At 29.6% G+C, this 21,262-nt stretch overlaps 11 protein-coding genes across 11 annotated transcripts; 4 read left to right on the top strand and 7 right to left on the bottom strand. All coding sequences in view use genetic code 12, as the record gives it.

The window, feature by feature from the left end:
* Positions 1–168: 168 nt before the first annotated feature.
* CD36_87060 (ER-derived vesicles protein, putative) lies at positions 169–822 on the bottom strand (the record flags this gene model as incomplete). The annotated part of the gene is made up of 2 exons (XM_002419561.1): positions 169–547; positions 806–822. The coding sequence occupies 2 exons, from the start codon at positions 820–822 to the stop codon at positions 169–171; spliced, it is 396 nt and encodes a 131-aa protein (XP_002419606.1).
* A 377-nt stretch (positions 823–1,199) lies between these two features.
* On the bottom strand, positions 1,200–1,934 carry CD36_87050 (conserved hypothetical protein; the record flags this gene model as incomplete). Its single annotated transcript, XM_002419560.1, has 1 exon — positions 1,200–1,934. The coding sequence occupies one exon, from the start codon at positions 1,932–1,934 to the stop codon at positions 1,200–1,202; it is 735 nt and encodes a 244-aa protein (XP_002419605.1).
* A 262-nt stretch (positions 1,935–2,196) lies between these two features.
* Positions 2,197–5,814, bottom strand: CD36_87040 (component of the spindle pole body outer plaque, putative; the record flags this gene model as incomplete). The annotated part of the gene is made up of 1 exon (XM_002419559.1): positions 2,197–5,814. The coding sequence occupies one exon, from the start codon at positions 5,812–5,814 to the stop codon at positions 2,197–2,199; it is 3,618 nt and encodes a 1,205-aa protein (XP_002419604.1).
* A 1,675-nt stretch (positions 5,815–7,489) lies between these two features.
* On the top strand, positions 7,490–9,868 carry CD36_87030 (RNA-binding protein, putative; the record flags this gene model as incomplete). Its single annotated transcript, XM_002419558.1, has 1 exon — positions 7,490–9,868. One exon carries the CDS (start codon positions 7,490–7,492, stop codon positions 9,866–9,868), a length of 2,379 nt encoding a protein of 792 aa, XP_002419603.1.
* Positions 9,869–10,824: 956 nt separating this feature from the next.
* Positions 10,825–11,235, bottom strand: CD36_87020 (histone H3, putative; the record flags this gene model as incomplete). Its single annotated transcript, XM_002419557.1, has 1 exon — positions 10,825–11,235. One exon carries the CDS (start codon positions 11,233–11,235, stop codon positions 10,825–10,827), a length of 411 nt encoding a protein of 136 aa, XP_002419602.1.
* A 679-nt stretch (positions 11,236–11,914) lies between these two features.
* CD36_87010 (peptidyl-prolyl cis-trans isomerase, putative) lies at positions 11,915–13,114 on the bottom strand (the record flags this gene model as incomplete). The annotated part of the gene is made up of 1 exon (XM_002419556.1): positions 11,915–13,114. One exon carries the CDS (start codon positions 13,112–13,114, stop codon positions 11,915–11,917), a length of 1,200 nt encoding a protein of 399 aa, XP_002419601.1.
* Positions 13,115–14,401: 1,287 nt separating this feature from the next.
* Positions 14,402–15,382, top strand: CD36_87000 (conserved hypothetical protein; the record flags this gene model as incomplete). The annotated part of the gene is made up of 1 exon (XM_002419555.1): positions 14,402–15,382. One exon carries the CDS (start codon positions 14,402–14,404, stop codon positions 15,380–15,382), a length of 981 nt encoding a protein of 326 aa, XP_002419600.1.
* A 392-nt stretch (positions 15,383–15,774) lies between these two features.
* CD36_86990 (NADH-ubiquinone oxidoreductase subunit, putative) lies at positions 15,775–16,431 on the bottom strand (the record flags this gene model as incomplete). Its single annotated transcript, XM_002419554.1, has 1 exon — positions 15,775–16,431. One exon carries the CDS (start codon positions 16,429–16,431, stop codon positions 15,775–15,777), a length of 657 nt encoding a protein of 218 aa, XP_002419599.1.
* A 583-nt stretch (positions 16,432–17,014) lies between these two features.
* CD36_86980 (component of the SAGA histone acetylase complex, putative) lies at positions 17,015–17,356 on the bottom strand (the record flags this gene model as incomplete). The annotated part of the gene is made up of 1 exon (XM_002419553.1): positions 17,015–17,356. One exon carries the CDS (start codon positions 17,354–17,356, stop codon positions 17,015–17,017), a length of 342 nt encoding a protein of 113 aa, XP_002419598.1.
* Positions 17,357–17,680: 324 nt separating this feature from the next.
* Positions 17,681–18,391, top strand: CD36_86970 (ADP-ribose diphosphatase, putative; the record flags this gene model as incomplete). The annotated part of the gene is made up of 1 exon (XM_002419552.1): positions 17,681–18,391. The coding sequence occupies one exon, from the start codon at positions 17,681–17,683 to the stop codon at positions 18,389–18,391; it is 711 nt and encodes a 236-aa protein (XP_002419597.1).
* A 106-nt stretch (positions 18,392–18,497) lies between these two features.
* CD36_86960 (conserved hypothetical protein) lies at positions 18,498–21,023 on the top strand (the record flags this gene model as incomplete). Its single annotated transcript, XM_002419551.1, has 1 exon — positions 18,498–21,023. The coding sequence occupies one exon, from the start codon at positions 18,498–18,500 to the stop codon at positions 21,021–21,023; it is 2,526 nt and encodes an 841-aa protein (XP_002419596.1).
* Between the last annotated feature and the right edge of the window lie 239 nt (positions 21,024–21,262).

The following is a 21,262-nucleotide window of genomic DNA, read 5'->3' as shown; positions in this document are numbered from 1 at the left end:
AAATTATCAAACAAAACTAACCTAAACAAAACAAAACAAAAAAAAAAAAAAGAAACCAAAATTTGAATATAATAAATGCTTCACTTTCATATCTCTCTCTCTCTCTCGCTCTCTCTCTTCTCTCTCCTCTCTCTCTTCTCTCTCTTCTCTCTCTGTATATTTGTTTGTTTATTGTTCATCATTAACCAATGCCATAATCATTCTATATAAATAGAAAAAGAACAATAATAAATGGAACCCTAATTTCAAAAATGATTCCTTTTTATGTTTAGATAAAGTTCTAAAAATTTCTGTAGCATCCAATAAATGATTTTTATTATAAAATTTATTAATATTATAAGCAAATAATGGTAAATTTAATAAGAAACAAAACCAATATCCATTAATTAAAAATAAAATTGTAATAAATCCATGTAAACCAGCTTCAGGAATAAACCAAGGATTCAATTTATTACATAATTCAATTGGATTAATATAATCACATTCTAAATCAGAATACATGATTGTGAAAAAAACTTGAGAAAACAAATTAATTGCATTGGTAACAACTGCAAGAATAAATAACCTAAATAAATGTCATGTTAGTATATAATAAACAAAATGATTACTTCCAAATGATAAACATTATATGTATGTATGTATGTATGTGTGTACGTATATGTCTATGTGTATATGTGTGGCATTACACTTAGTTTGGATAAATATTTAGTCTTGCCTTTCAAATCATAAAGAATGAGAAAACTTGTAAACATTTGGGAAAACACATAATCAATAATCATAAATAATATAATATAATATCACATACCATGCTTCACCATTCATCTTTGTTTATTGAGTCAATTCTTGGAAATTTTTTGGTTTCTGATAAGAGAAGGTCTTCTTCTAACTAAGCTATTTTAACGAGTGGTAGAAAATTTTTTTTTTTTTTTTTTTTTTTTTTTTTTGCTTTTGTTGATTTGGAATTGAATTGATTAAAATTTTCTATTTCTGTCGAAATTTTGATCTTCATGTTCTTTTAAAAAAGCGCACTTCCACACCATAAGAATATAAGGAAGGAAGAGATTCCAAACACACAGTAAGGTATAACAAGTTCAATCAAATTCTGTATAAATTAAAGAAATATTCTAAGATCAACTACACTTGTTTATTATTATTATTATTATTATTATACTAGAATTCCTTTAAATCTATGGGTTAACTTATTCTTTTTCTATACATTTCCATTTCCAACCATTACTAACTATGACAATTTCATCAATTTTCCCATTAAATTCTACAGGGAAAACATCCTTATCACCATATTCAATCAAATTACACCATTCCCCTAAATTTTCATTATACCAACTTCTAATTACATGAATAGATTGTCCTTCTTGTATAATACCTTGTATCCAATTACCTATCCGAATCAATACCCCCAAATGATCAATTAATTTCAAAGTGAAAACATTCATATATTCATTATTAACATTCTCTCTAACTTCTCTATCTGGTGTATGTCTTAATGGATCTAATGATCTCCAAATCTCAATATATGGAGCAATAATACCTTCAGAATTCTTCATTTCTCCTGTTTCTTTCCTATCTAATCCATGATTGGAAAAATGTCCAATATCTGAATCAATTTGAATTGATGATCCAGATTTAATACTTTCTTGTAATGCTAAAGTATTGATATAATTATCAAATTTTATCTTATCATTATCTAAGGCAATCTCTTTACCAGCTAATCCAATTTCAAATATTTGATCAAATGGTAATGAAGAATATGAACTTGAACTTGAACATGAAGATGAAGATGGATATGGATAATGAGTTTTAAATATTCTAATGTCAACATAATTATCCCCAGGTGTAGTTAATGCTAAAGTACTGGTTTTCTCTTCAGCTTCTTTTGGTGGCCATTGAATAGATATTCTAGTAGATAAAACCATTGTCTAGTTAGTTAGAACTGGTTAAATAAAAGGGTGCTTTGTGGGGGGGAGGGGGGGATTTGGCCCTGATATTTATAGGCACCACATAGGATGCGGAATTGATTGAATGCAAAAAAAAAAAAAAAAAAAAAAAAGAATTCAAATGCGCAACGGAATCAATTGCCATAAAAAAAATATAAATACAAATATACAAAAATTATAATAAGTAGTACGTAATTATTATTAATTTGATACAAATTGTTAATTATTGTTATTATATAATTTAATCTATTTTTTGAGGAAGTTCTTTAAAAATATTAAATAAATGATTTCTACGATCATCAGTAATTAAAACTCCATCTAATTTCATTAATTTTGAGAAAAACATCACCATAAAACAATCAAAAATATCTCTAGTTTCAATAGTATCAATTTCATCTTGATATTTTAAATTTTCAAGAAATTCTTCATCTCTAGTAGCCCAAATTTGTGATTTATCTAATTCTTGATAATGTTTAAAAAAAGCTTCTATATCATCAGCATTTTCTAAATCAATAGAATCATCAGATTCACTAGGAGTAAATAAAAATGGATAAATGGTTTGAGTACAAGGATTTAATCTTACATCTAATACTTTTAATTTATCTCGAGATCCTCTTAATCCTTTCATGATTTGATTATGCAGTTGAAGTTTATTATTAACCATATAAACTTTCCGTAAATTTTTTAAATTGGTTAATCCAGAAATATCTTTTAAAGTATTGAAACTAAGATTTAATGTTTGAACATTAGGAAACAGTAAATAAAAATCTGATGGGATAGTAGTTAAATTCATTGCTGAAATGGTTAAATTACTAAGGAATGGGAAAGTTGAAAATGTGATGAAATGTCGATTTCCTGATACATCTAATTGACGAATATCTTGAATTGATTTCATAATTTGTTCAATTACTTTACTCTTATATTGAGATTTACAAGATATATTTTCAATACCTCGTAAATTTTCTAATCCTTCAATGGTTTCAAGTTGATTACCATCAAATTTTAATGATCTTAATTCAGGTAATTTAGAAATATCTAATTTCCTAATATGATTAAATCTAATTAATAATTTGGCAAGTCGAAGGTTTTTACAATCAAATTTAACTAAACTATTATCATCAAGATTCAAAATTCTTAACAGGGGTAAATATTGTAATCCAGTTATTTCTTGTAAATTATTTTTCGAAAGATCCAATTCAATTAAATTACTAAAATTGAAAAATTTGAAATTAATTTTCCCATGAAGTTGATTATCAGATACATTTAATGATCTAAGATTAATCAATTGTTCTATACCTCGGATATTCATTATTTGATTACTGGCTAAACTTAATGTTGTCAAATGAATATTTTTGCTAAGATTAGTAACTCTTGTTAAATTATTTTTATCAAGAGTTAATCTTTGTAATTCATGATACTCACTAAATGGTGTAATATCTTCTATTCGATTATCACTTAAATTTAATGTCATGATTTCTTTAGGAATACCAGTTAAATATTTGATATCATTACTTGATAAATCAACACTAACTAGATTTGGTAATAAAGTGTTTAAATCTTTAACATTATTCAAATAACAATTTCTTAATTCAATTTCCGTGACAAGATTCCATGGAACCGGTTCAATAGTATTTCCTAAATCCAAAATTTCTGTAATCACTGAAACAAGTCGTTTTTTCGATTCAGAAAATGAATCCTCTTGTATTTGCGATACTCTAGTTATATCACCCATCATCGGTATCGGACTTTTAGATATACTACTTATACTAGATTGAACACTTATATTTGGTTCATGAAATGAAACTTCTAATGGTACCATACTTTTCCGAAAAGATGCTTTTTTCAAAATACTAGGTTGTTTAGTAATTTCAACATGATTATCATTATCCACTAAATCCTCAATGGAAGCAAAAGTACCATGATTTAAAGTTGTTTCATTTTTACTTTTCCATTGTTGAGTTTCAGGGTCAAATATCATTTGATCATATTCTAATGGTAAATCAACACCAGGTTCAACAGTTCCTCTAGTGATTTTCTCTGGATCACCAGTTCCACCAGTTCCACCAGTTCCACCACCACCACCACCAATTGCTCCTTTGTTTAATTTTAATTGGGATCTGGTCTTCCATTTAACAGCATTTAATCCTCCATTCTTTCCTGGAACTGATTTCATAGAAATATCCCCAGTAATATATTCTTGCAGTTGTTTGTTATTAAGATTTTGTCTTAACCCTTGATTTTCTTGTTCAAATAAAGGAATTCGATTCTGTACAATTTTAGCCGAATATAAATGTGCTCGAGTCTCAGGGGAAATATTTTCATTCTTGTTAATATTTCGAATTTCTGTAGTAGCATCTTCTGATAATTCACTTATTTCATCATAAGTATAAGACCCATCACTTGAAACTTGTCGTTGTAACTCAACACCACTTGATTGGAAATTACTCTCTCTAGTATATGATGTATAATTCTGTGGATCATCACTACTAACTTCATAATTTTTCAGTTGTTCTGCTTCCTTCCCATCACTCCCATCAGAGCTATAACCACTGGTAAAGGAAGCATAATCACTATCTGTATTAAAGTTGATTGGATCACCATGAGTAATGTTTTTCTTGGGAGTAGAAGTGTTTGTTGCTTGTGATACAACTCTAACACCATCATTATTATTGGCCTTAAAACCTTTACCTTTAAGATTGGAAAAAATGTTTTCTGCATTTTTGAGATATGATTTTTCATCATATGCACCAGTTTTGGTGAACGATTTGATATTTTTAGGTGGTGTATTCACTATTCTTGAATTAAGATTTAAAGCTGGTGGTTTAGATAATACTGAATTCGGTGATGGTGTAGCTGCCACTTGATTTTGAGCAGGAGTATTTTTATTTGATTTCAAATTTTCTACAAGTCCAGCTAATTGATTTCTCGTGTAAGTATTATATTTAGGACCAAATAATTTTAAAGGAGATTCCGGGTTTTTGGTATTTCTCATTTCCTTTATGGTTTCCATTTGTTGTTTAATTTCTTCAGGACGTTTTTGTATAGTACCAAACATACTCGATATAGTAGATGAAGTCGAATGGTCTTTTGTGTTGGTCTCATCGGGTCCAGCAGGGAATATTGATTTCAACATATCTGATCCTTTTTGCTTTTCATATTCTTGACGTGCACGTCTATATCCAGGTGTTTCCACAGATTGAACATTGCTATTATGAATCATTGTATCTCCTGTATGAATTTCCAAATCTTGAAACGGACTTGGACCAATGCCTCCTCCTCCTCCTGACTGGTTGTTATTCATTGGAATCGATGGAGTAAATTTGATGTCTTCTAAATCCTGTACATTCCATTTTTCATCTAGTACTTGTGGCATCCACCTGGGTGTGGTGTTTTCTTTGTTATTGTTGTTGTTAGGGGTTTGTTTTGTGGGCACTGGTTGGGCGTCTCCATTTTGTTCTTGTGATGTTTCCTCGGTTATTTTGGCGCTTCCTAAAGCTTTAGTTTTGGCATTAGGATGTGATTTATATTTGAATGTATTTGGAATAGATGGTTGAGGAGAAGATTCAAACACTGAACTTTTATTGCCAGTGAAATCATGATTAGGGACATAAGAAACACGCTCTTGATAAGTTGTTGTTTTCCTTTTAGGTTCAGGGGAAGAATGTTCCAATATGGAAAGTCCATTTGCTCCATTTACTTCATATTCAAAGGGTTCATTTCCATTGGGTACTTTAGAAGTATCAACAATTTCATGTCCTGATGTCTTTGTGGTTGAGCCAGAATTGTCCAGATTACTTGAATCTTCATGTACATTCAAATCTATGTCTGTACTCTTGGATATTGGCATAGATTGCAGCATAATTTTTTGAGATATAACAAAACAAAAAAATATCCTTTATTCAATTGTACCTTGAGTTTTGGTAAATATAACAGGTGAAGAGGGTGTCAGTAATTTTTTTTGTTCTCTTTTGTTTGTTTGTGGTGATCTTGTTTGTTTACAATTCACATCAATTTTTTTTTTTTTTTACTTTTTCGGAAGTTAGATAATATGCAGGAACATAAGAATTAGAACAGATTGAAAATGATCAAGTAATGTAGATGAAGTAACTAGTTTGTCACTATTATACCTAACTTAAATGGTTAGTTTATTCAAGGTGTGTCACTTTAGGTGGTTTTAGAAAATTGTGTATTGAATAGATAGTATCCAAAAAAGGCGTGAATTGCTTCATTTTGAGAACTACCAAGAAAGAGTCGTGGTTTACATTTATCTGTTTTCAAATGACTTGGCAAGCTCATACTCGATGGATCATTTATACACACTCTGTTAGTGTGAATCTATCATTATGTGGTTGATATCGACGGAATATACAACTATCAACAAATAGGGGTGTGTACTATCGCCAAAAATTGATTTACTCCAGATTCAGTGGGCGGAGTTGAGTTTCTGAAATGAACCAAGGCAAAGCAGTGTATTCTCAATTGACTCTAATTATAGCTATTAACCTTAAGTAATAACACTGGACTAACAAATAAATTGAATTGTTATGTTATCTGAATTTCATTTTGTTTTTTTGCTTAATCTGATGTGGGACACAGTTCAATTCAGTTCAATGTTGTGTTTGTGTTTGTGTTTGTGTGTGTGAGTGTAAGTGTGTTCCTCGTTAGAATATTCTTTTTGCGGAGTTTAGATTGTGTGGGTGTGTGTGTGTGTGAATGGGTGGGTGGGTTTTTAGGCTAGCCAACATTTACTAATTTCATCCTAAACTTGGTTAGTAAGTAATTCATTTCAATTGCTATGAATTGAAAAATTATGTTCAATTGGAATTTATTCCATCAATTACTCAAGTAATCAACTTCTACAACTTGAAATTTTCAATCGAAAAGAAAAAGAATCTAACACACCAATTTGAAATTAAGCATGATTTATGATCCTTGGATAGTTTTGTAACAACTTTAGAACATAGAAACGATTACATGCATGTTTTTCATTATCCACATATTCATTTGAAATCAATTATAAAACAATGATAAACAATAGTAACCCTGAAGAAATGTAGCAGATTAGGGAAACATTCTTTGTCCAATTGTTCTGTTCTGGTCTGGTTTATTATTGTGTGAGTGTCCTTCTCTTTTTTTTTTTCTTTCTTTCTTTCTTTCTCTCCTTTTTCTTTTGTCGTTCCTGAATTAATATTAATAAAGAAGAAGTTTAACCAAATTCCCCCTAAATTACATTTTCTAACTACACTCAACTTTAAAAGAGTACAACAATTCACTTCTTCTTGTGTGTGTGTGTGTGTGTGTGTGTATGAGTGTTTACATCCTGACAATCTATACATTGGTAATATTACAATTGATTGAATTTATTTAGTATATTCATTTTTTTTTTTTTGGCAGGGAGTGGAAACTAATCCATATTGACAACTCTTTTTTTTTTTTTACCACACTAGAGTTTGCTATCAATTTTTTTTGTACTTAACTTTTCCCATTCTTTTTAAGAGATTTCCAATTCATTTCCATTATACGTGATTTGATTTATGGGGACTTATATACCAAATGGTAAGGATGAATATCATCCTGGAACCACAACTTCATCTAATTATGATAACACAAACACCACTACCACCACCAATTCAATGTCCACATTTACCACCACATCTCCTCAACATCAACAACATATTCAAGAATCAGTAACAACTCCTACATCTAAAGTGACAATCAATCCTCATACAACTTCTAGTATTGCCAGTCAACAACATCAACAGGAACAAGAATTACTTTCAGGTTACACTGTACCAAATCCACCAATTTCTACACAGCAATCAACAGCAATTGCAGCTGATCAAGAATCAACAACGGGATCAGATTTAGATAATAAACCTCGAACTTTATGGATGGGAGATTTAGATCCTTGGCTTGATGAAAATGCTATTCGGGATTTATGGTGGAGTATTTTACAGAAAAAAGTGGTGGTGAAAATTATTAAACCTAAAAATATGAAACCTGATTTTAGTTTCCAAGGATTAACTAATTCAGGGTATTGTTTTGTTGAATTTGAGTCATTTGAAGATGCTCAACATGCATTAAGTTTAAATGGACAATTATTACCTGATATTGCTATGCCTTCACAACTGAATTTCCCTAATAATCCTGATAATCAAAAAAAATATTTCCGTTTAAATTGGGCTAGTGGAGCTACTCTTTCTGCTCCCATAGTTCAAACACCGGAATATTCTTTATTTGTGGGTGATTTATCAGCATCGACAACAGAAGCACACTTGTTGGCATTTTTCCAAAAAAATTTCCCCAATTCAATTAAAACAGTTCGAGTAATGACTGATCCAATATCAGGGAAATCTAGATGTTTTGGATTTGTCAGATTTACTGAAGAACTGGAAAGACAAAGAGCATTAATTGAAATGAATGGGGCTTGGTTTGCTGGTAGACCATTGAGAGTTGCACTAGCCACGCCTAGGAATTTGACTAGAAGATTTAATAATCATCGCTTTCCACTGCAGCAGCAACAACAACAACAACAACAACAACAACAACAACAACAACAACAACAACAATCTGTACCTTCTTTAATTTCGAGACATGGTGGGGGTGGACCTAATATGCATATAGGAGGAGAATATTTTAATGGTGATCCCAATTCATCACCTTTACCACAAGCAGGTGCACCAACGGTACCTCCGGAATTGATGTTTATGCCACCCATGGGACCTAATGGTCAACTTGGAGGTAGTCCTATATATGGATATTATGGTCAAACTTCTGGTGGAGGTGGCCCAGAATTAGAAGGATTTAGTTTAGATATGATGCAATCACCCAATCTAATGCAACCAATGTTAGGACAACCTCATCAACATCATCAGCATTCTCACCAACATCAACAGCAGTCACAACAATTTGCTGATCCTAATAATACTACTGTTTTTGTGGGAGGATTATCGGCAGATGTTTCTGAACCGACTTTGCATACATTATTTAAACCATTTGGATTGATACAACAAGTTAAAATCCCACCTGGTAAAAATTGTGGATTTGTAAAATATTCAACTAGAGAAGAAGCAGAAGAAGCAATTGCAGCAATGCAAGGATTTGTTATTGGTGGTAATAGAGTGAGATTAAGTTGGGGGAGAGTATCTATTAGTAATAAGAAATATCAACAACAACAACAACAAGTAGCACAAGCAGCACAATTACAAGTTCATGCAGCATTATCTATGGGTATGGATCCTGCTAGTGCGATTGCTGCTGCCGCTGCTGCCGCTGCTGCTGCCGGTGGTGGATATCCACCAAATATACCACCAAATATTCCTCCTCAACATCGACAAGTCGCACCACCGCCACCATCAGTACCGCCATCTGTTGTACCACCACAAATGGGGACAATGAATTTACCACCACCACCAATTCATGGTCTAAATATGCCTATACTTCCTCATGTTCCCCAATATCAAAATATTCCTCGACATAGTCAATATGTTGTAGAAGATAATGGTAGGGATACTTCTGATACAACTACAAATATTGGTGGGCATAATGGAGATCATCTGAATTCTATTAAGACATCATTTTTATCTAATACTGCCAGTAATAGTGGTAATAATGGTCATCAAGTTGCACAAGAAGATTTAACTCATGCTATGGATAAAATGAATTTAAATTCTGAACCAAGTGATGAAAGTAATGATGGTGGGCAGTATAGTTATATGATAAATCCAAGGTATGGTGTATCATCAGATATACAACTGTATCAACAATTAATACCAGAAAATTACAATCAAGAAAAGAATAAGATCAAAGATGAGGAGGAAGATGAAGATAAAACTTCTACAACAAAGAACGATAATAATGTTGACAATGACAATGATGATGATGATGATGTGAAAGATAAGGAGAATGAATAAATTATAACATAATTCGGAGTAGAAATTAAATTAAATGAAATGAAATAATATGAAATGATTTGGGTTTATATTTATTGTCTTTTTTTTTTTTATTTTCACACATACAAACACATTCACATACACACATTAATGGCATATATTAAGGAGATGTTTTTGTTTAAAGATTTGATGTTTTTGATGTTTTTGATGTTTTTGTTCTTGTTTATATATAATTGGACTTTTTTGTTTTTGTTTTTTTTTTTGCATTAATTGGTTCCATTGATATATTTATTTTGTTGTTTCTTTGTTTTAATCTATTAGTGATGTTTCTGAAAGGTTTCTTTTTGATACCAATTATTATTGATACTGTTGTTTGGTAAGGAAGAAGGGTTGGTTGGTTGTTTTTTATTTAATATTTTTGCAATGATTACTTGTTGTTTTTTTCATATTTTTTCATATTTTTGTAATTTTTCGTTTTTGTTTTTGTTTCTGTTTATTGATGATTTTGTTTATTATAAGTAGTAGTAGTATTATCATTATATATATTTGGTACTTTATCGTTACTTGGTTTAATATTTTATGTATATGTATAGAAAGAGAGAGAGAGAGATTTTGAATGCATCATTAATCTTTGTCAATCTAGTACAAATAGTCTAGCACTGTGTTGTCATTCATTGGCAATTCTTGTAGTTTACCATTTCCCCTAATATCATTATCATCAAATTAGAGAACTCTAAATTGTAATAATAATAAAGATATATTCCTTAAAAATACTATAAAAAAAAAACAATAAAATCCAATAAAAAGAATAAAAAGATTAAAACAAAATACATAAATAAAAAAAAAAATAAGAAGAACTAATCATCATCGCCACCTAGTTAGAAATATAACCTTATAACCGCCATCATCACCCATTCATTCCCATACAAAAAATAGAGCATCCTAAATCAAAAAAAAAAAAGAGTCTTTTTCTTTGCCTAAGATCTTTCACCTCTTAATCTTCTAGCTAATTGCATATCTTTCTTTTGAATAGTAACTCTCTTGGCATGGATAGCACACAAGTTAGTGTCTTCGAATAACCCAACTAAATAAGCTTCAACAGCTTCTTGTAAAGCACCAATAGCAGATGATTGAAATCTTAAATCTGATTTAAAATCTTGAGCAATTTCTCTAACTAATCTTTGGAAAGGTAATTTTCTAATTAATAATTCAGTAGATTTTTGAAATCTTCTAATTTCTCTCAAGGCAACAGTACCTGGCTTATATCTATGAGGTTTTTTAACTCCACCGGAAACTGGAGCGGATTTTCTAGCAGCTTTAGAAGCTAATTGTTTTCTTGGAGCTTTACCACCAGTAGATTTTCTTGCTGTTTGTTTTGTTCTGGCCATTACTGATTAAAGTGTGGTTAATATATGGATTGATAGTATAAAACTAGAAAGAAAGAAAGAAGTAGTGTTAATGGTTTAGTTTTTTTTTTTGGGATTGAACTTTGAGAACAAAAGTGGGAATAGTAATTGTTTTAAAGATTTTTTTTTTGTGATTCTATATTAAGAGAAATGTGTGATTGGGTTGGTGTGCGTGTATATTGGCCAAGAAATAGAAAAAAAGGGGGGTGGGGGGCGGGAAGAGAGTGTGAAGGCAAAGTACGGAATGGTATAGTTACAGATTGAGGTGGACCTTGGGCTAATAGTGTGACGTTTATTTTTCTTTTGAAATTGTTGTATGGTGCGGGATTAAATTGTACATAGTTAAATGATAGTAATTTAACTCAAGCGAAAAAAGAATAATTTGTTTGCTACTGTTGGTATGATTTTTTTCTCGCTGTTTGTTAAATAAAAGTAAGTACGTGCAAACTTGGCCAAAAAAATATATATATATATATATATGCGTGTACTTTATCTTTTATGTCAAACTAATTATTATTATTATGGGTTGCAAACCATACAACTATATAACTCTACTAATCACAGATCACATAAACCCTTTTCATCAAACAATTCAATTTCCTGGGAAATTCTTGCTAACCAAAGGGTATTCTCTTGATTTTTGATTTTGGGGAGAACCTACCTAACTTCTGGTATTGCGGGGTACTGCACGAGTAGTATTTGCCCATGGAGCTGGAGTAAATGGTATTTTTGATGTTGAACTTGGTGCTTTTGTTGGAGAAGAAATAGGTTCCGGTACTCTATCTGATTCTTTATCTGTCTCTTCTTTTTCATTTACAGGTAAATCATTCCCTTGATGATCTTTCCAAGGATATAAAACTTGACCACACCAAAAATGTTGTAATACGGGGAATTTATTAAACACTTCCACCATATACATTTTTATTAACCCTTGTCTTACTTTTGTCCATGAAAAAACTTTATTATGAATATCAAAAATTATTGGTGAATGTTCATTAAATGGTCCACTTTTCAATCGGAAAATAAACGCAATGGCATTAATATAAAGATTAGTTAATTTACAAGAATTAATCACTTGACTTGAAAGTGCTCTTTGAACCACGGGAGCTAATTTATCATTAACAAATTGTGAAGCTCCAAGAATATATATCAAATGGAAATGATCATCTAATCCCCATACACCATGAGATCCAGCTGGTTCTAAATTATAAATTAAAATTAATCTTCGAACAAGATCATAATAATGGGAAAATATTACTAGTATTTCCGTGCCCGTAATATCATTTAATAATTTAAATTCAATTAATGATCCAATAAAGGCAAGAAATGATAATTCATGACCAGTACCATAATCTAATCTTATTTTAGAACCAAATGAATTTATTAAATAATAATTAGCTTCCAATAAAAACCCATCAATATCTTTTACTAATTCATCAGGATAGCTTAATTTTTTTAGTATAGGAATAACATCAATTTTATCATGCCAATCTCTACAAGCAAGATTCCCAAATCTTGTTGGGCCTTCTAAAGGTGGAGTATCATCTATGATTTTATTAAGATATTGGAATAATTCAATTAATATTTCAACATTCCTACTTGATGAAGTATTTTTGTTGTTGGAGGAAGAAGATGAAGAAGAAGAAGAAGATTCTATTAATGATGGTAATGCTATTGATCCTATCCTACCTGGTCTAGTGACAATATCAACATTTAATATTCCAATGGGGATTTTATGATTTTCAACAAGAAGGATAATATGTTGTAATGTTTTCTGTAATTTTTCAAATGCAATTGATTTTTCAAAATTTTTTAAATCAGCAGAATCATATATCTTTTTAGATGGACTTGTCCAATTCATTGTAGTATGTAGTTGTGATAGAGTTGTTTGCCTAAGAAGTTTGAAGAAAAAGAAGAATCAACACAAGAGAGAGAAAAAAAAAAAAGAAGTGGTAGTGTGTTCTAACATTTTGATTATCTATAACTACAATTAAGAATTATTTTCAATCAGATAAACCTGATGGGGAGGTATATCACCTTCTGTTAAGTAACCAATATTAGTATTGATATATTTAGTTGCCAATTAATTTGATGGAATTGAATTTCTAAATAATTGGATGTTGTTTTTTTTTTTTTTTTTTTTCCAGTAATATTGGCGAAAACTTTCAAAAGAAAAGTAATACTTTTGTGTTCATCTGTGGTAACTAAGCATACCTACTTTGGTTGAACACTCAATACAGAATAATAATAGAAATGAGATGATATTACTAAAATTAGACTTCTTCTTATTTGTTTTTTTTTTTTTCGATAGTGATCAAAATAGAGTTTACAAACAACCAACCATGAATTCAATCCACACGATGTTTATACTAAATTGGATTCAAAAATTCATACTTTCCTCTAGTTTTGATTTATTTCTGGGTAAGAATAATTGTCATTTTCAATTATAGATTTACAAAATCTGATATTAATACAATAGAAGAATTCATTGCCTACTTCAGTTATCAAAGGAGGATTAATATGAAGTCAACAAATCTAACAAGAGAATTGTACTTCAAATGCCGAGCCGGATATGGTAATCAATCAGTTCATAATATAAATCTCCTATTAATGCATCAATGTCAATGTCAGCCATATGTATAACATAGTAGTAATCTATTGTTGTTGTTAATCGGTATAATGAACTGAGGCAAAAAAAAAAACACACGTCTAGAGAAGGAAGGAAATAACAATCAAAGGCGAATTACTTGTGGAGAGTTCATGATTAAAGGAGGGAGAGGTGGAGGAGTAGGAGGAGGGATTAGTTTTGTGTAACTATGGCTGTGAATGTGAGTGTGTGCCCCTTATCATCATGCTACGCCTTACTTACTTACTTACTGATAACCCAAAAAAAAAAAAAAAAAAAAAAAATGAATCATATACACTACTACTTACTACTTATTATATATAATAATATAAACCTCCTTATTGCATTCTTTTCCCCTCTTTCTCTTTCTCTTTTTCTTTCTCTTTTATTTGATTCTTTAATTCATTTGTTGTTACTTTACTTTACTTCATTATTATTATTTGATTATTATTCTATCTTTCTTTTTGATTGCAACGCCACCACTCTCCACCCCTCCTCCTTAGTTCCCTTCCCTTCTAAATAATGTCATTAAATACATCAACTTCAAGATCTACTATTACTACATCTAAGAGAAATCCTTCATCACCTTCTCCACCACTTCCTCCATCTCTGGTTCTTGATCTAATAAATCATCATCCTGAATTACGCCTTCCACAACCACAACCACAACCAATTATTACTTCCCCACCACGAATGATGACACCTGATGAATTTTCTCTTGGTTCATGGCATAATATTGATATACGTGTTCCTGAAAGTATTTTATCTTCTGATGGTGAAGAATTAGATTTAGATGGTAATTTGCCTCATAATATATGTGATGCATTAGTTCTTGAATCAGAAGAAGAAGAAGAAGAAGAAGAACAGGAAGAACAGGAAGAATCACCCCAACAAGAAGATAAGGATAAACTTATTATGCCAACTATGACTATGCAATCACAATATAAACCAAAAATAACTATTCTATCAAATAATGACGTTAATTCATTTGTAATTCAATGTTTGGAAGGTATTGCTGATATACAATATTCTAATTTAGATACTGCTCTTACAAAAAGAAATCCCAACACCACAACTGCAACCACTAGAAGTACTAATACAGATATGGTATTAATGGTGAATGATGATCATTGTGAAATAGATGGACAAATTTGGGAAGATAATAATAATAATAATAATAAATTGAGTAGTAACTGTTATTCTTATTCTTGTTATTATCATGATCCATTAGGAGTTATATTTATTGATAATTGGAGTCTTTTATTTGGATTTTCAATTGGATTAGGTTTAGGTATGGGTATTGCCTTTGGTATGGTATCAATAGTAGAAAAATTATTACCCCTGGTTCTGGCAACAACAACAACAACAATAACAACACCAGAAGTTATTACTAGTAATACTACTGATTTAAGTAAAGAAATGAATTATTTAACTATTTTTAGTAAGAAAATTGTTGAATATATTAAAGGTGGTTGGGTAATTGTTATAAAATTTTTTTCATAAATAATTGGTTAATTAGTTAATTAGTTAGTTAGTTAGTTCGTTAGTTTTGGGGGTTGTTGTACAATATAATATATATCATTGTTTTAAGTTAAATCCCAGCAATAGTGAAAAGAAGAAGTTGATCTTATGCGTTGTAAAAGGAGAATTGGCTACTAATTGTTTATATTGATTTTAGTCTGCAAATGATTATTAGGATCAAAGTTGATAAATCTACAAACTAAAGATAATCAACACCTTATTACTATGAATAAACTTTTGATTCTTTAAAAAACTGTAACTAACTATATTAAAAGCCTATATAAAAAATGAGAAATGAACAAACCTCAACAGTCATACATTATCCCATCTTTCACTAATATACAAACAAAAATGCAAACAAAAAGAAAACAGTTTTAACTTCTGTACCATAATCTGGTGATTCTAGTTTTCATCATTTTTTTCTGTAATTGGAAAACACCATACATCAAAGCTTCAGCAGTTGGAGGACAACCTGGAACATATATATCAACTGGGATAACTCTATCACAACCTCTAACCACTGAATAAGAATAATGATAATAACCACCACCATTTGCACATGATCCCATAGATATAACCCATTTTGGATCGGGCATTTGATCATAAACTTGTCTTAATGCTGGAGCCATTTTATTAGTTAATGTCCCAGCAACAATCATAATATCTGATTGACGAGGTGAAGCTCTAAAAATAATCCCTAATCTATCTTGATCATATCTTGGTGCTGATACATGCATCATTTCTACTGCACAACAAGCTAAACCAAAAGTAACGGGCCAAAATGATGATTTTCTGGCCCAATTAGCAATCATATCTAATGAAGTTAATACATAATCAGCAGCATTAGTAGCTTTCTTTTCTGACATTAATGGGAAATCTGTAGGTAATGTTGAAGGAGTTAATTCTTTAGTAGATACATAACGATGTGATGAGATATGATTAATTGATGGTATGACGGTATTAAGTGTGGTGGTGGTGGTGATTTGTTTGTTTAATTGTTGAAACAATGTTCTTTTAGATAATGAATACATAATGATAGGTATATATTTATATATATGGGTAAATGTGTGGATGTGTTGTTATGTCAATATGGAATAAATAAATAAGGTGTTATATTATAATGAATTGTAAGAAATGATGAAAATGAATATATATATAGGTCCTTGGAAAGATGATTATACTAATTCTATTAAGAATACAATGAATGTCTTGTTGTGGTTATTTCTTCAATTAATTACAAAAAAGTCAGTAATGGAATTGAAACAAAAAAAAATTTCTGCTTTGGTATTGAAAGAGAGTACCGAAAGTTTTTCTTCTGGTGTCCTAAGCAATAAAAAAATGAGACTGATTGGTTAAAAAAAAAAATTTATAAATGTCGCATACATAAATATATCTATGCTACGACATTGCCTAGATTCCTACCACGACATTGGACACTTCTATTAAAATGCAATCACACTATGAAAACAACAGTAGTAATAAATCTATTACGTTTATTTACTAACCTATATGTTCTTCCAAACTACTATTAATCATCTATTATCATTAGTCTTGAATCCATCCTTTATGTTTCCCAGTTTATTTCTCTCTTTCTATTGGTTAACCCCATACTCTTTATTGTATTATATCATCTAAATATTTAGTTATCCGATCCAAAATATCTTGTTTAACTTCATTAGGCACCAATTCTTCAGCTTTTGGTTTAATAAATGCAAATAATTGATCAAATGTTAAATCTTTCTTATCACCATCATCATTGTTGTTGTTGTTAACTTGTTGATGTTCTATTAATTCTCTTGAAGCAATTTGTGATACTTTATCATACCATCCACTTTCATAAAGTTGTAATTTTAATTGTTTATTTATTATATCATAATTCCCAGATGAAATTAAATTATCTTGAATTTTCGATTTGATTTGATCTAATTCATCTTGTTGAGGATTGTTACTTGTCATTATTAATGAGTATATCGTAGTAACTATTAGGATATATGATAATAAGAAATAATTCTTTATCAAGTAATAGATTGAAAATACTAGTATATATATATTCTTTTTGATTAATTGAAAATGGATATATCTATTTGTTAAAGATATGGTTGATGATCTTGTTGATAGCTTTTTTTCTTCCACCTTAAAAGAAGTTGGAAATTTTCTTTTGCCGTTAAATATTTTTCTGACGGATTTCGTTGTTGCTTTTCTTTCCTTCCTTCCTTCCTTCCTCCCTTCCTCAGTTTAGAGAAAATTTGAGAGAAAATTTGGGGTTCCTATTCTCCTATAATGTTTAAACAATTATTCAAACCTGCAACAACAACAACAACAACAACATTATTTAAACGTTTCATGTCTTCATCAACTCCAATTAAAAACTCGCCATTCAAAGCTAAAATAACTTCAATTGAACCTTTAACTAATGGGAAATGGATTCAAACGAAAAAAATCAATTATAATGATCCTAATGGTAATTCTCGAGTATGGGAAATGGCCATTAGAACAACAAGATCAACTACAACTAATATAGATGCGGTATCAATTGTATCAATTTTACATAATTCAAATCATGGGAAAGAAAAGGAAATAGTACTTGTTAAACAATTCCGTCCCCCCACTGAACAAGTAGTTATTGAATTACCTGCGGGATTAATTGATCCTAATGAATCAATAGAATCTACTGCTATAAGAGAATTAATTGAAGAAACAGGTTATTATGGAACTTTTAAATCTCAATCAATTCCAATATTTAGTGATCCCGGTTTAACTAATGCTAATATGGTTTTAGCTTATGTTGATGTTGATTTAAATGATCCACGAAATCAATCTCCACAACCAAAATTAGAACCAGGTGAATTTATAATTACTTTCACTTTACCTTTAAATAATTTATTGAATTCTTTAGAAGAAATTTGTCAAAGAGAGAATTGTACTGTTGATGCAAGATTGTATCATTTTGCTAAAGGTTTAGAACTTGCTCAACAGATTACCACCCTTTAGCTTCACCAACTACTCATATATAGATCTATATTGACTACATTGTAAATGTGGTTATGCCTTTCCTCTTATATTAGAAGTATAGTTTGTTTGTTTTAAAGCTCTCCACATGATCATTGCTTTTGGTATTCTCTCTCTTTCTCTTTCTCTTTCTCTCTTCCCCCCCCCCCCCCATAAATTAATTAAATTGACGCACTCAACAAATTCAATTTTTGTCTGGGGATGGAAAAAGATCAAGGATAAACTTCTTCTTCTTCTTCTACTACTACTTCTTCTTATTTTAAACCCATATCATTTAATCATGTCAAATACAGATATAGATACTGATACTGAGTCATCTTCTTCCTCATCCTCATCAAACAAAATTTGTAGTCTTTGTTTAGGTTCAGATACTGATATCCCTCCATTTGGTACAATTGCTGATGGTAAAGATTTAATTTCTCCTTGTTCAACATGTTCAATAATTACTCATAGGAAATGTTTATTAGATTGGTTTAATTCTGTTCCTTCTGATAAATTACATATAATTCGTGCACATCGGAAATCATCATCAAGATTGATTTCAAGAGATAATAGTAATAATAATAATAATAATAATATTAACCTTGAAAATGATAATGAGTCTACTATTGGTGATTTAGGTGTAGGGACAGGTGCCGTTCCATTAGAACAAACTACTAATACTAATACTACTACTACTACTCGTATTGAAATAAATTTATCTACTCAAGCATTACTGGATTGGTTAAGTACGGTGACTACAGGAGGTGTGAATTCAATAGAAATCATAGACAATAATAATGAGAACAATAGTGATAATACTACTATACCTGGAGGATTCCCAATTAGTCGTCGTCCATCAACAGAGCCATCAACTACTACGGCTACTGCTACCGCTGCTGGTAATGACACCACTCATCAAGATAATGAATATCTTGTTTATATATTAGCACCATGTCCTCAATGTAAACAAGATATTATATTTTCCATGACTCGATCACCAGTATTAGCTTTACATTCATCGATGAAAACAATAATTTCTCGAATGGTTCAATATGGTGGAGTATTTGTTGGTATTACTTCGGCATTAACTGGTATTTTATCTATGGGATATATTGGATTAACCACTTGTGGATTAAAAATGATGGATTGTATAATTCCATCACCAATATTAGTAAGAATTTTATCGAAAAAATCATCAACATCAACTTTACAAACTCAATCAAGTTATCAAACTTTAAGTAAAATATTATTTGGTACTAGGAATGACAATTCTAATTCTTATATGGTTGATAATTTAGAACAAGGATTAATTCAAGGATTAATTGATCCATTTAAATTTTCTCGAATTCCAGTATTACCAATTGTGATGTATCGAGCTCGATCATCATCAATATTAAATTGTTTTATGGGGAAAGATAAATTCAATTCAATTTTAACTGAAACTATGTTATTAAGTTATATATCATCAATTGGTGATCATAAATTATTAAAATCATTAATTAAAAATTTTTCTCAACAATTTATTAATTTATTTAAAACTCCATGGGATTTTTCCAATATTTCTAATATTTTCACTTGGGGAAAATTATTTAAAGGAATTAATTGGTTTGATTCAAGAAATATTATATCATTAATTATTCCTATAAGATGGATTTATGATTTATTTATTTATAAATTAATTTTTAATCGACAATATTTTAATTTAATTATGGGGATTAGACCAAGAATTATAGTTAATAATTTATCAAGTAAAGATATTGATCTTTTAGAAGATTTAAATAATCAATTAAATGATTTAAAAAAATTACATTATAAAATAAATCAAAATATAACTAAAAAAATTGATAAAAAATTAATTAAATTCATTAAAATTAATCCATATATTAGGAAAAATAATATTATGAATATGTTGATAAAATTTATATCACCATTTATAAAACATATTTATGGGAAAATTTTATTTTTTTTAAAAATTAAATCAACTTGGTTTATTTATTTAAAATTGAAAATTCTAATTCAATGGAAATATACTTTAACTTGTTTAAAAAATGATTATTCCTCAATAATATTATTATCATCATCATCAAATCAATATTCTCATCAAAATATAATTATAAAAAGTTTAACTACTTTAATTTGGCCATTTTTAAGTTCAAAATTAAATAATCTTATAATTTATCCACTTTATCCAATTTTATTCAATAATCTTAATCTTAATCTTAAAGGAGAGTTATCTATAGAAAAGAAAATTTTAATTGGAAATTTAATTGGATTAATTATGATTTCAATAATTAAAGAATTAATTAATTTATATTTAACTAAATTAAAAGTTCAACAAATGTCAAAAATTGAACCATTAAATTTACAAGATAGTCAAATATTAAAAGATGTAACTTCAACTATTTTCCATCCTAATGATAATCATAGTATTAATAATAATAATGAAGAAAATATATTTCCCATTTCTAATAATGAAGATGGTAATAACAACACTGGTGATGATGATGATGATGATGATGAATTGGATTTGGTGACTGATGATAGTGATGAATCATTTACAATGCATAGACTTGTTGAATTAGGTTTAATTGATGAATCAGATTTTAATATCCCTGGTGGATTCAATTTTTAACCATCCCCTCAAATGGTTCACATTCATAACTTTACAAAGATATATATATATAGTAGAATAAAATAAAATACATAGTTTATACAAAATAACAAAAAAAAAAATTAACACCATAATAACAATTTAATACAAAAAAACAAAAAAAAAAAACCACTATCACCACCACCACTGAAACATTTTAACAACAATTGTAAATCGTCAAATATACATGTATATATATATATTCAACTATCATATACATT

Source organism: Candida dubliniensis, chromosome 3, assembly GCF_000026945.1.
Source record: "Candida dubliniensis CD36 chromosome 3, complete sequence".
NCBI lineage: Eukaryota > Fungi > Ascomycota > Pichiomycetes > Serinales > Debaryomycetaceae > Candida > Candida dubliniensis.
The sequence above is the reverse complement of the archived record's forward strand: the minus strand, read 5'-3'. Positions and strand labels throughout refer to the sequence as shown.